At 43.0% G+C, this 15,099-nt stretch overlaps 1 protein-coding gene across 3 annotated transcripts in view; it reads left to right on the top strand.

Moving 5' to 3' along the window:
- Positions 1 to 10,155: 10,155 nt before the first annotated feature.
- NF1 (neurofibromin 1) overlaps positions 10,156 to 15,099 on the top strand; it is a 245,812-nt gene continuing 240,868 nt past the window's right edge. For all 3 annotated transcript variants that reach the window (XM_054573167.1, XM_054573165.1, XM_054573164.1), the window contains exon 1: positions 10,156 to 10,416. In XM_054573167.1, coding sequence (XP_054429142.1) covers positions 10,357 to 10,416 — 60 coding nt within the window. In that variant the 5' untranslated portion in view covers positions 10,156 to 10,356. The remainder of the gene's footprint in view (positions 10,417 to 15,099) is intronic.

Raw genomic sequence — 15,099 nt, 5'->3', positions numbered from 1 at the left:
AGTCTTGGAGGGAGTATATGGACAGAGAAAGAAGGGGAGGTAGCTAATTCTTTGTTACATCTGTCCTTGCACTGCTCTCCCTTCTCCAAGAGTGGGATTCACAGAATAGAGCTGTTATCAGCGATGCCTTTGTCCATCTATTCACTTGTAATACATTGTGCAGTTTACATGTACCTAATTAAGCAGATCTACAGATTATATTACTTAGATTCAAATAAATTAATTTGCTGAGCTTTTCTGTGAAGACCAGAAGCTGTAAGTAGTATCTAAATATGAAAACACACACACACATGATAAAGATGTTATTTGACAATGATTGAGAGAGTGACTAACTCCTTTCTTACAGAAACATGCTATGAAGAAGGCATTTTGAAAACAGATCTTTAAATATTTCATAGTTATGTGGTTTGTTGTTAAAAACATGAGCCCTGGCTTGTGTGGCTCAGTGGATTGAGTGCCAGGTCACTGGTTTGATTCCCAGTCAGGGTACATGGCTGGGTTGCGGATCAGGTCCCTAGTTGCAGGCACGCAGAGGCAACCACACATTAATGTTTCTCTCCCTCTTTCTCTCCCTCCCTTCCCCTCTCTCTAAAAATAAATAAATAAAATTTTTTAAAAAAATGAGTGTGCACCTACACCAACTCTGATAGCTGCATACTTTTAAAACTTGGAAATCAAAATTTCTAACCCATTTAAGGCTAGAAAGAAATGTTTCAGAGGCTTTTGGATCCATTTGTTAGTTTAGAAAAACAACTGGTTGACCTCAGGAAACACGGATTTGCACTAACTGTGTTACAAAAGCATGAGTACCCCTGTAAAATTAGTGGATCAGTCTGACAAACTAATTCTGTTACAGAGTAAGTGCAGCCAGTGACAACTTCATCCATTTGTGTGTATATACATGTATATTTTAGAGCGGTGGTCCACAACCTTTTTAGCATCAGAGACTGGTTTCATGAAAGACAATTTGTCCATGGATGTGGTGTGGGGGGTCAGGCGGTAATTCGTAAAAAGCTTCGCTTGCTGGCTGCCTTATCTCCTGCTGGGTGGCCAGTTCCTAACAGGCCACGGATGGTACTGGTCTGAGGAGGGGGGCGGTTAGGGACCCCTGTTTTAGAGGGAACTTTTAAGTATGGTTGTCATTAAAGTGGTAAGAAAACAAACTGAACTTGAGGACCAGAACTTCAAAAAGATCAGTAAATCAAGATGCTGGAAAATAATAAAACAGATTCAATCACAGTGCTCTTAGTAAAAATATTATTATATTACTAATTTATTACTATATTTATAATATTATAAATAATATTAAATATATTATTATATTATATATAAACAGCTTTAATAATACGAAGACCGTCTGGAAAAAAGTCCAGCCATTTTTAATGTAATGAGAACTGTTTGCACAACATGGCAGCCAGGAAGAGTGGACTGGAATGCACAAGCCTGAACAAGGACAACTGCACTGTACTAGTCAGTGGGGGCAGTAGATGCCATTGAGTGAGCATGCGTACTGTGTGGCCATCACATTAAAATGACTGAGTGAGTGGATCAACAAATCTGCATCAAATTTTGCATTAAGCTTGAACGTTCCTTTGCAGAAACTATTAAGATGATTCAGAAGGCTTTTGGGGACGATGCAACAAGTGCAGTGCAAATAAAAGTGTGGCACAAATTCTTCAAAGGTGGTGGAGAATCTGTTGAAAGTGATCGAAATTTTGAAAGGCCTGCAGCAAGCAGAACACCTGAGAAGGCTAAACATGTATGGGCTGTAATCAACTAAGATCAGAGAACTGTGTGAGGTCCCTAGGTACCTACTTTGAAGGGGACTGAGGCATCATTGTCCTATGTACAATGCTTCTTGTATCTTGTATCTTCTTCAATAAATGTCTCTATTTTTCATTTTATATGGCTGGATATCTTCTGGACAGACCTTGTAATTTATATTTTATAATATATTGAATACCATTAATATTATTAATATTAGACATTTTAGTGAAAACAAAAGCAATATATTACTAAGTAAAATACAGAACATTTTTGTATAGATTGTTTAAACAAATAGACCTGTACCAGCCATAGGGACTTACATTTTTTTACTGCTAGGAATATGCCTTCAAAAAAGTTTGGGTACTGCTGGCCTAAATTATTACCTTATAAAGCAAAATGACACTATTTGTTGCCAATAAGGAGCTAGAGTGAATAGCTTTTCTCAAACTCATTTGACCATGAAACGTGTGGAGAGATGAATGTTTCAAGAAACCTTTGGACGATGCTGTATAGTGGTTAAGAGCATGAACCTGCGGGCAGACAGAACTGGGTTTAACTACCGGCCTCATCACATCCTGCCTGGGTATTACTAAATCTTTTTAAACTTCAGTTTCCTTACCTGTAAAATAGAACTAGTAATATCCACCTCATATGGTCTTATGAATTTTAAAAATGATATTGTATATAAGTGCATAGAATAGTGCCTGATGTCTCGAAAGCACTTCTTGAAAGGAAGCTTCTAGTATTCTATTACCTAGGATAGCTTTTTAGAGGCCTGTCTTATCATTCATACCTACACTTCTTCAGGGCAAGGATTAAAATGTCTGCTGCAAGTCCCATCTAACACTTCGCTGCAATAGATAGTCATGAGTGAATGACGAAAGGAATGATAGAAGCAGACTTCTCTGAAGCTAAAGAGTACGAGACTAAGTATATCACTAAAGTCTGAGGGGAAAACATTAATTTCTCAGCTGTTTGTAACTCATCTTTTAATGACTAAACCAGAACACTCACACAGGATGAGTTCACATAGCAGCTTTTGTTACCTAGGCTGTTGATAACAATTAGCCAGTAATTAATTGTCTCCAGCTGCTCCTCTTTGATTAATCGTTCACAACAGATTCATTATGATTCTCCTGTGGTTTGGTATTTCTAGGAGCTAGAGGCCTAGCACACCTGAGATGGAGGCGAGACGACTACGAGTGCTTTAAAGGTCAGGGAAACAAGGACTGGGGAGGCCAGGGAGAGTTCAGCCACGGGAGGCTCAGCTAGGCTTCCTCCCACCTCAGGCTTGAGATATACTTGACAAATAAAATTGTAACATATTTAAAGTGTGCAGCATGATGATTTGATATGCATACACATTGTGAAATGATTGCCACAATCAAGTGAATTAACAAATCCATCACATCAGTTACTTTTATTTGGTGAGAATGCTTAAGATCTGTTAGCACAAATTTCAAGTATATAACACAGTATTATTAACTACAGTCATCACGCTGTACATTAGATGCTCAGAACTCATTCGTCTTAGAGCTGAAAGTTTGTACCTGTTGACCGTCTTCCCACTTCCCCTTCCCTCCAGCCCCTGGCAGCTGCCATTCTACCATTCCTCTCTGTGCTGCTATGAGTTCAATTTTTTTTTTTTTTTTTAGATTTCACATATAAGTGACACATACTGTATTTGTCTTTCTCTGACTAAGGTGGGCTTTAAAGAATTGACAGAAGACAAATGAAAAGAGTAAACGCATGATAGAGCCCATTTCTCTCATTTTTGTTTGTGTCCCTCCCCCCCATGTGCCTATTGCAGTGTTTTGTTGTAACAGTCTTAATACTCCTCCTCCTCCTCCTGATGATATGCTTATTTAACAATAACTAAACCAAAGAAGTCCTTGGCCTCACGTGGCCAGTTTTGGGGAGGTATTGCATTTAGAGAAAGAATGTGGCAACCCAGGATGAAGGTAATTCCTATGTACACTATTCAATGTACAACCCACAGTCACACTTTGGAGAGTCACCTCCCTTCCATTTAGCAGCTGCTTACACTGCTCTCTCTTTCCATTTCTTATTCTCCACTGGTTTCAGTTAGGGTTGCACTCAGCGGCAAATTTAACTGAAACCCGTGTGCACATGCTTAACACAATGGAGGTTTCATTTTCCTTTTGTAACCAGAACTCCAGAGGTGGGCAGTCCGGGGTCAGCGTCACTCCTTGAGGAGGCGTCAGGAACCCAGGCTTTCTCTAGATTCCGTCTTTTGCAGAATGGTTGCTTCACCTTGCAGCTTTGAATCTGTCTTCTCAGCAGGAAGAAGAATGGATACCAAATGACAAAAGCTTTGTGCACATCAGCTATTATTTCTTTTTAATCAGGAATTTAATAGTTTTTGGAAACTCCACCCAGTAGAGTTCTGTTTATAGCTCCTTGGCAGAATGGGGTCAATCGACCATCTTTAGCAGAAGAAGAGTTTGGGAAGGTAAGGATTTTTGTTTATTTATTTTCATTTTCTTTTCTAAAAAAATTGTTGACACTATTACAGATGTACCCTATTTCCCCCTCTTTGTCTCCATGCCCACACCCCGCCAACCACATTGTCCCTGTGTCCAAGGGTGATGCACATATGCATATGCATGTGTGTTCTTTGGCTAATCTCTTCCAGTTGTTCCCTCAAAACAAAATTGGGGGAGAAAGGAAAGAATGATGGCTAGACAACTGGCAGTGTGTGCTTTATGTCTCTCCACCAAAATGCCCCTTGAACGTCCTCTAATACATATGAACTCTCCTCTCTTCTTGCCCTCTCTTTCCATCGCTATTGTTTTTTTTCTTTCAAGGTCAAACTGGATCTTTTCTTTTCCAGCTTTCCTAGTGTTCCTCTACCCACCTGAGAAACACCTACTGTATGCCAAGCACGGTACCAAGCCCCTTATAAGCGTTATTTTATTTAACTTTATGACAGCCTATAAAGCAGATACTTTTATTATCTTCCCACATAGAGGTGTGGAAAGTAAGGCTTACAGTGGCAAGTTAATCTGCCAAGGTCACATCACTAGTAAGAAGCTGTCATTTGAACCCAGATGTCCTAGGTGGAAACTGACTTGAGTTGGAGAATTGTAGACAGAAGTTCATTGTGAACTATCTTCAGGATTAACACCTGCAGGGGAGCAAGAAAGCAGGATTGGCCAGGAGGAGAAGTTAGACGAAGACATAGTTGCAAGAAAGGCTTCAGCTTCGGAGCTGAGAAGGCACTTCAGAATAGTCCCACATTGAGGCAAAGGGGCCAGGCCTTTACACCCTTGTAGAAGTAGGGGTCCTCTAGACGGGAAGTGGGTTCTCATAAAGAGGGGGGAAGAGGGTGATGTGGTTCTCTTCATCTGATGGCAATTCCTGGAGTTCTCTCAGACTATCAGTTGCTCACACTCCCTGCATCAGGGGTGTGGGTGGGATATGAGGGCTTCAACCCTGAAGTAAACACCATGGCATCTACTATTGTCCAATCTTTATACTGCTCAGGGTCACTTTCTTCATATAATAAGTTCCGGCAACAGTTCCTACAAGATTCCGGTTGGTCTCTGTTCCTGGGGAAACTTGCAAGAGTAAGGTTAGTAGGGTGAATTATAGCCCTTGCCGCTATCACTGGTCTTAAGACCACAATTAATCATCTCCCTTTCTCGATTCCCCTGACCCTAAGTTAGCATCTCTGCTGGTCTCAGTGGCTTTCACAGGAGGATGACCAAAACCCACATGCCTGAAAGGGTTTCGGCCCCTCGTCACCATGTCTTTTTTTTTAGAAGTGGCTGCTGCACTTTTTAATTTACCACTATAATTGAACAAGGGAGAGCCAAGACATGCCACATGAATCATCAAACTCATTCTTCTCTGCCCCTCATTGTATAATAGCTGGTGGGATGTACAGAGTAAATCCACTCTAGCATGCCCGCTTCTCTGAGTCTTCTTCCCCGCTCATCCATTATCTGTCATGATGGCTCCGGCCTTACTATTTTGCCTAGGTTGGGCTATTACTTTCTCCAAGCTTCCTAGAGCCATGCTAGTGACCTGTTAGCATAGTATCCTGGGGCCTTGCCAAGATGTAAATATTGTAGTACTGAGTCATGCTCATACCACTGAACTGCTTTGTCTAGCATTTCCTCCTCTACCCTCCCTCCCCAATCCCATACATACAGACATATGCTCCCAGCTTCTGCAGACATACTTATGTTAGGTCCTTTCATTCCTTTAGGATAGAGTGCCTTTCTTCCTTTGTCACGGTCAGCATTTCCTCAGTGGGGTTATTCGTTGTGACCTGACCTTAGTCATTGCTCTGGTAGACAGGCAGAAAGTTGCAGGTGGATGCTAAGGAGGCTGTGAGTTGCCCTGCAAGGTAGATACTTCATTTTTAAGCAAGGTGGATGGGGCACTTGAACAAACCCCGAGTGTTCTGGGTGATATGGGGTGATGTGGTGTTTTAAGGTTTTTAAGTGCATCACCTCAGACACCCCATGCACAGTGTCAGGATCCTACTTCCTCCAACTACGGCCCTGACCTTGGCATAGCAGACTTGCCAGAGCTGAGAATTCAACTTTTTTGGGTTTCTACTGCTCTTATAATTAAGTCCTGAGCCTCATCCTCAGTTTTTTCTTTCCTTATTTATATACGCTGCTAAGGAGGCACTCTAGCTTTCATCCTTAGGCTTTAATTGGTGATTCATCACCTTCAACTTTTCACTGTCTTTCCCCAAAGCATAGGTCTACTCCATCAATAGCTACCCAGTCCCATAGTTCTTAAATTGCTATTTTCCCCATATTTAAAAAATGCCCGATAGATTGCATCTAGCAGTGCACTCTTGCATCGACATTTCCTCCCGCCCACCCAGCCCATCACTTCTGCTCCAAGCTTTAACAGTTGCACTGCTCTGGCATGCCAGGGCCGACCCGGGCTTCACCTGCCAGCTCTGGCCAGCAGGTGACTCAGCTCCCCTGGATCAGACCACACTCCTGGGACTCATGTTTTTATACAGAATCTCTGGAAAACCAACTCTGAGATGGAGATTTGCAAGCAGGAAAATTTATTAGTAACACCCTTGGGATCGACGCTGTGTGGGAGTGAAAGGGGGAGGACTGAGTAGAAAAAGAAGTTGAACTAAATCTAGTCACAGCAAAGGCCTCAGTTATTCCCCTGGGAGCTGATCCCTTAAGAAAGAGTCCTTCGGTGTGGTCCCGCCTTGAGGCTTGCATCTACCAATCATTTGTGCACCCCCTCCTGGGCCCTGGTGTGACTTGGCTAAGGTAGTTCTCTTGCTGAGGCCACTTCTTGAAAAGGGACTCAGCTGAGAGCTGTTGGCCACTGACATTCCCGGCAGTTGGAGAAATGGGCACATCAGTCCTGAGGAGCTGAGTGTTCCTTGTTATGGCCGAGGAGCGGGGAGTGGGTAGAATGGAGGGAATGCTACTGGAACAAGGTGAAGAAAAAACTGCTAAAGATTATTATGTGACCCAAAACAGAGAAGACCCTGACCGGTGTGGCTCAGTGGGTTGGGAGCTGGACTGCGAGCCAAAAGGTCATCGGTTCGATTCCTAGTCCGGGCACACACCTGGGTTACGGGCCAGGTCTCCACTTGGATGCGTGCAAGAGGCAACTGATCGATATTTCTCTCACACATTGATGTTTCTCTCCTTCTTTCTCCCTCCCTTTCTCTCTCTCTAAAAAGTAAAATAAATCTTAAAAAAAAGAGGATGAACGAACAAGATGCATTTAAAACTACATCGAACAAACACTAGTAGTTCCCCTGAATACTCCTGTATTGGACATTGCAGAATGGGGGACGTTAGGATACAAATCCATTTCTATTCTACTTTGAAGCCTGTATCTTTCCACTAGACCAGAGGTTGTCAAACTGGTGTTCTATGGGCTAAAGTCAGATAGCAAACACATCTTGCTTGGATGTACACTGTTTTAAAAAGTGTGAATAGGCTGCCATTATGTAAAAATTGAAGAGTTTATGTATAAATTCAGATCTCCAGTTTTTCTGCAATAACTGGGAAGATCTAGGAACACTGTGTCAATACTCCTGCATGGCAGTCACTGACTGGAGTTGAGTGACAGTTGTCCCTTTGAATGAGGGGATGTGCTCTTTACTCCACCAGGGTCTCTATGCATTGCCTTCTTTGGCATTTTTGGTTAAAATTCCTGCTATACTCTGCACTACTTAACACAGTGCATGATACATATAATAGGTGTTTGAGTGCTGTGTACTAGTTCAGTGGAATTGAATGAATTTAATTGGAGAGAAAGTTGGAATGAAGACTAGACCTCCAAGTGTAATGAGAGGCTTGGCACTCAGGGGAGGCGAGAGAGAACAGGAAGTACAGATGAGGATGAATTAATGATGTGCTGGCTGGAACCTGAGTAAAGCGAAAAGAGCAGAGGGCTGAGGCCTGATGTCTTCCTCTAGAGTTAGAGAGGAATGGGGAACCAGGAAGGAAACCAGAGGAAGAGAAGAAAAAGAAGCCCAGAGGGACCTCAGCCATGGAACAGCACTGCAGTCAAAGGGGCTGAGGGCTTAGGCAGCTGCACCCAGTCTAGCGCAAAAGATGAAGGGAATAGGCAAAAAGCCATGGCAACAGGAGAGTAATTAGGGACTTTCAGAGGGAGTATGAGAAAAAGAGAAGACAATTGGGGGTCTGGAAGTTTAGCAGTGAAGAAGCAGCATTGGGATGCTCTCTGGGGGTATGAATGAGAGCTTTTTCAGGGGTCCTAAGTGGAGAAGGCACAGACAAACATTTATTTAATATTCATCCTTTTCTTCAGCATTGCCATCCTTTCTGACATCATTCAAAAGAAATTAGTCAGTATTATTGTTGCATTTTTAAAGAATGGACTGCAGCACTATCCAGACCTTGTCCCCTTTTTCCAGTGGAATGAAATATTAATTTAGTATGTATTTTGGACAATCACCAGCCAGCAGAGATTGGACCCTTCTCTCATAGACATATCTATGCATACATGGGCTGCTAGCTTTGTGGATGTTCTGTGGCAAAATTAAAATTCTAGTTTTGCTCTGCCTTTTCACTCAATATCCTTCTATGTGGCTTAACAAGCTACTAATTAGCATGTGCCCAGAATATGTAGGCTTATTTTAACATTAGCCTAAGTAAAGAGTATAAAGGAAAATAAACTTAAAAATATTCCAAACTTATTCCGAAGTTCATGTTGGGTATAGATAGATCACCCATTGTCTTGGATGTAATCCTTTTCCTGGAAACCAGCAGATCCGATTCCACATGGAATCATTTCAATTCTGGTATTGGGGGCATAGGGAACACCTTTGTTTTAGGAGAGCTAGTCTGTTTATACTGTCTTTGGAGTCAGCCCGCATGGGTTTGCATCCTCACTCTTCCTCCTACCAACTTTGTGACTGCTGGCAAATCCCAGACCTCCTGTGACATAGCCTCATCTCTTAGGTGAGGTTGATGTCTGTTGGAGGGGCTCACTGAAAGATTTAAATAAGATGATGAATGTGTTGAATTAATGCCTGTCGAAGCCCTTAAAGACTTTTTAGAGGGTCGTGAAACTTGAATCTTTCAATTAGCAACCATGTAAGTTTTATCAGCTTGGGTGCCTATCAGTCCAAAAGAGGAAGTTTGTGCTGGGATTCCGGAGTTTTAGTAGTTTGACTGCCATTGGGTCTAGCGTAGGCATTTAAAAGACCGTTTAAAGAACAAAACAAAACTGATTCTCTCTTGCCCTTGCTTCTTACTGTTTCTCATAGTAACTCCGAAGGGTCTGGAAACCTGAGGTTGTGTGTTTTATTTTTTCGTGAGAGTTTAAGGCAGAGAAGGGCTCAGCACAGCCTGTCCAGATCAACGACAGAGGTCTGCAAGCAGCGAGAAATGTTAGCCCCAGGGCTCTCTAACTTCCAACACCGGGAGCAATCCAAACCCGGAGGCCGGCGGGGGAGGGGAAGCCTGGTGTGACGCTGGGGATGGAAGCGGATGCTCCCAGGTCAGATCAGACTTTGGCCGGCTGAACCCAGAGCCTGAGTCTAGGTGAGCCTGTCGACTATAAGGGACGCGCGCCGCAAGGCCGGGAGGAGTTAGGTGACGTCACCTCCAGGAGGACTCGCTTTTTCATTAATGAAACCGGCCGGCGCGGGCGCATGCGCAGCAGGCCCTCTTCCCTCTCGCTCCCCCCTCCCCTTTCCCAGCCGCTCTCTATCTCTAGCTCGCTGGCTCTCCCTCTCCCCGGGCCGTGGAAAGGATCCCACTTCCGGTGGGGTGTCATGGCGGCGTCTCGGACTGTGATGGCTGTGGGGAGACGGCGCTAGTGGGGAGAGCGACCAAGAGGCCCCCTCCCCTCCCCGGGTCCCCCTCCCCCGCCCCCCTCCCCCTAGCCTCCTCGCCAACGCCCCCTTCCCCTCTCCCCCTCCTGGCTCGGCGCAGGCCCCCCATCCCCACCCCCGTGGGAACGTTCGGAGCCTGCACTCCTCAGACCCTCTCCTCGACTCTTCCCTCACCTCAGCCTCCGCTCCCCGCCCTCTTCCCTGCCCTGGGCGCCGGCCGCCCCGTCCCTCCGCCGCCCCCCGGCCGCGGGGAGGACATGGCCGCGCATAGGCCGGTGGAATGGGTCCAGGCCGTGGTCAACCGCTTCGACGAGCAGGTAACGGGCCCGTGGCGGGCGGGAGGTGGGAGCGGTGTGGGGGTGGGGACGGAGTGGGTGAGGGAGGAAGGAGCAGCCGCCTCCCCCGCGGCTGCCTTAGGCGCTGGAGGAAGGGAAGGGGGGACAAGTGGGGGTGGCCTAGGGGGAAGTGCGGGGAAGGAGGGGACCGCTGGTAGTCAGGCTCTCTTTCCCTCCGGAGTCGGGGAGTGGGGCCTTTGCCCTGGCCGCCTCCCTGGACTCTCCATCCCTATTATCCCAGCCCATCCGCTTGCTAATAAGGATGAGTGACCTGGGGGCGCGTTCTGGGGCTCTCCATCTGGATTTAATCATTCCCCCCTTACTTTTCTTTTTGAACGAAGGTGGGTAACATTTAGGGCTTTCCTCTTTCCTCAGTGGGCCTCCTGTTTGGGGGTGAGCCCCTGGAGGCACCCCAAGGCCCGTCTCGTGTACCCCCAATAGGAGAACGATAACACCCCGCCCCTCCCCCCGTTCCTTCAGCTTCCTCTCTCGGAGGGGAAGAGTAGAAGAAAGCAGGGACGGCACAGGTTTCCTTACTTTCTGCTCCATCGTCTCAGCCTGCCCATGGAGCTCTTAAGTGCACACACACGCACTGCACGTTTTTTTGGTGCCCACACGGGCGTCCCCCCATATCCTCGTGAGGCAAGACTGGCTTTTACATTGCCGTTTGCACTGGAAACCATGGTGCTTGATCCCTCCTGCTTCTGAAATATTTTTCCCGTTTTTCCTTCCGTGATAATTGCAGTTCCTCCCTTTACTTTTGCCAGCTGTCTGAGAATGTTACTATTGCTTTCTTGAGTGAGCTGCTTGGGGAGTAAGGGGAGAAGGGTGAAAGGCAAGTGGGAAACCATCTGAGCCCCACAGCAGAGAGCAAAGACAGCTGGGATGTGGTCCGAGAGCCCATCATTCTGCTAGTGTTTTGTTGTTGTTTTTAACTCTCACCTCTTGGTTGACGAGAGAACTTTCATTGAGACTATGTGAGATGGGAAAGAAAAAGTTTCATAGCTTGGGGAGGTGCTTTTTTATTCCGTGAGCTCTACACAGTAAATCCTAGGGCTGATCAGAATGAATGCGCACGTAGCCTTTTGTCAATGGGAATTAGTTTAACTTTGTGTTGCTGCAGTAGGTAGTTGGGGATGGTTTAAAGGGATGCCTTTTTTTTTTTTTTTTTTTTTTTTTTTTTTAAACTCTGCAGCTGCAGTTCTACCATGAGCTTTCTGTGATGAGGGAACGATTTGAGATAGAGTCAGTCTATTTTGTTTACTGGATGGAATCATCAAACTGATTATGGGCACTGAATGGAAGAGGGAGGTGGGCTTCACTTTTATTTGCTCCATAAACATTTCCTTGCAGGCCTCTTAGTGTTTCTGACCTACCTAAAAGATATTTGGGAATAGGCAGAGGAATTGAGAAGAAATTTGAGAAGAAACTGCATAGGTAAAATAGAATTATAAAACTGTCACAGACTTGAAAGAATTGTTTCACTCATCCTTCTGCTTTCAGACCAAAAATCATTTATATGAACAGTACTACTAATCTATCTGAGGAAATAAAATGTTACCACGTATATTGAATGATATTATTGACAGAACATTAGCTTGATAGAAAAGATTTTCTCTTTGTAACTTTTAAACAGGCACACAGAAGAGCCCCCAAACCTAACCAATTTTAAAAGTGATTACCTCCTTAACTAGGGAAATGGCAGTTGCAAAGGTCGACAGCCAGAAAGCTGAAAGCATCAGTCATACACTAACCTGCCTTTATGATGTTCAGCAGTAACTTTCCAAGTTGAAATTGGCAAATTTTAGGTGTGTATTTTTAAATTGTGGCTTATTAGCTGGGTTATTTAACAAATTAGCACCTTCTTAGATGCCCCACCCCTAGCCATGCCCCACCGGTCTCTACGGGGCTTTGATTCTGCAAGGCAGTAAAGGAAAACTGTGGTTACATGAAGGTTTTTTTTCTTGTGAAGAAATTGAAAAAAGCTACTCCCGAATGATGTATTATAAATATTGCATTTAAGCACTTATATTTTCCATATCTTGTCAGGTACAAACTGTATATAAAACATTCCCCCAAAATAAGATTAGAGAATAAACTCTGATTTTTGATTTGTTACATCAGCATATTGTTGTAAATTGAATGCAAATCAGAATAGTCTTTGAATATGTGGTATAAAATTCACAGTATAAACTGATTGGGAAGTGTCTTTGACCACATGGTAATTGGCCAAATAAATAGATTTGTAAAACTTTGAAGCTGTTTTGGATTTAAAAAAAAATCTAGCCTTGTTCTTAAAGCCTAGTCTGGCATTTTTTACAAGGACTAATAAAGTAGTTGAAAATGAATACTCTTTGGGCAAAAGGGTATTATATGGTGAGTAAAAAAATATTTTTTTAAAATTCTGGAACTCATCTTTTGTAAAAAAAAAAACTTTCTTCCAGCTGGTCCTCAGTTGGTTCTTGTTGCTCCTTCAGTTTCTCCACCGTATCTAGCATCTAATTTAGTCTTTCTTGATGTAATCTCCTTTCTCTTCACCTTCAGACTTAGTGAGATTTCTTTTGTCTTAAAAATTTGGTTGGTTTTGTAGCCTTCTCTCTATGGCTTAACCTTTTTCTTCCTTTTGTTGCTAAATACCTGCCGCCTGTACTGTTTATCCACCCATTTCCTTTATAACTTGGAAAACCAGCTTCTGCTTCAGCTATCTTTCTGGGTTGCTGTTTTCTTGAAAGCGATTCCTTCTGGCAAAACAGTGGTTTTTGCTCAACTGTAATGCCACCATGGTGTTCCATTACCCCTGGAAACCAGTCTCCTCTAATTCCCAAGATAATACTGTCTTGTATGTATGCTTCCAGATCTTCATATATTGATGTTCTCATTGATTTTGGGCAGATGTGCTTTCTCTATCATACTGTGTTGCCTGTCATTGAACTGGGATTCCTAAACAGGGGTCTGAGTTTCTCCCTGCCTCTGCCCTTCTGCTCTCCATTAGCTCTCTGTGGATCGTAGATTTAATTTTCCTCATCAGTCAGAAAAGAATTATCTAGAAAATCTCTAATGTTCTCTTTCTAGTTTAAATATTCGATGATGTTAATATTTTAACATCATCTCCCTGAGCCACATCAGTGTTTTGGGAGCTGACCCCACTTAATTTACCAAACTATTTCTCGTTATGCCTCAGCATGCACCTATGTTCCAGGCAGGTTGGCTCTGTCCCTTCTGCTTATTTCTGCTTCTCTCAGCCCTTGTTTATGTGGCCTGTGAATGCTTTCATTCCTCCTTTGTGCTTGTCTAATTTCTGTTCATTCTTAAATGTGCAGTTCAAGCTTCATTTTTCCCATGAAGTCCTCTTGGACTAAACTCACTGTGATGTCGCTTGTTGTGCTTGTTACCTGGGGTTCTGCAGAACCACCTAGTAAGGTTTCTCCCCTTCAGGAGGGTTGATTGAACAGAGCTTAGCATTGTTATTTTTTTCCCCTCTATCTTTTTATCTAGTAGAGTGTAAACTTTCTGAAAAGCAAGAGGCCTCTGTTTGAATTCACTTATAGTCACCCCAGTGGCCAGCATACTTAAGAGCATACACTGTCATTCATTGATGGGATGTTTTGCACATGATTCCTGGGTGAAAGGTAGACACGCTAAAGTAAGTGGTAATATTGGCTTTGTTATAGTTATTACATAGGCAAATTTTAATTTAGTTTTTATAATAATGTAAGTCTTATAAGTTAAGTGGTATTTTAACTAGGAATAGTTTTTTTTTGGTTTTCTTTAAGGAGCTCTAAAGAGGAACTAGTACATATTTATATATCCTCCCTTGGAGCTAACTTTTTTTTATCAAGTTTCAGATCTGATTAACTACCTTTGTTATCTTGGATTTTTTACTCACTTAAAAAATATTTACTGATTTTGGGGCGGGGGGAGAAAGAGATTTGTTGTTCTACTTACTTATATAGTCATTCGTTGATTCCTTGTGCCCTGGCATTGGGGATTGAACCTACAACTTTGGTGTATCTGGATGATGCTCTGACCAACAGAGCTACCCCGATGGGGCCGATTTGTCACTTATTTTTAGTATTGTCTATACATAGGGAAAATTTTTTACAATAGTCTGATAGGATAATGAAAGTGAAATACTGTGAAAGGTTTTTAATTATTCAAATATAAGATTTATACATATTTTTACAGCTTACTGACTATTCTGTTTTCTCTAAATAAGGGAGATTGACTAGTCTGGTTAGTTCCCTGGTATGTACCTTGCCTGATACATACTTTAGCATTCACTGACAACTACTTTGGTAATATAGCATGGAAACAAATCCTTTTGTAACATATTATGGATGTCCACAGTCCGTTTTCTTGCTTTATCATCTAATTTGTGGCATATATACAATGTATATTACAGGTCTTCTACTTTGGGAAGTGTAATAGACAAGTGTTTTATGGTGTTCTGTGAATTGGGCCCACAGTATTGTTACACTAGATTTTAAACATTCCTATACTTCTTTTTATTTGACTTTTTGACTAATGGGGAATTAGGTTCTAAAATCTGCTTCTTTATTATTTTTTGATTGTGTTTAGCATGGAGAATTTTGTCCTTAAAGGAAAGGTTAGTGATACAATAAGTAATCATGCCTTATTTTTGCATCTTAGCTCTTTAAATTACAC

The sequence above is a fragment of the Pteronotus mesoamericanus genome, unplaced genomic scaffold (assembly GCF_021234165.1).
Source record: "Pteronotus mesoamericanus isolate MK-2021 breed Mesoamerican mustached bat unplaced genomic scaffold, CSHL_Meso_final contig_246, whole genome shotgun sequence".
NCBI classification, from domain to species: domain Eukaryota; kingdom Metazoa; phylum Chordata; class Mammalia; order Chiroptera; family Mormoopidae; genus Pteronotus; species Pteronotus mesoamericanus.
This window is presented reverse-complemented; position numbering and strand designations above follow the sequence as displayed.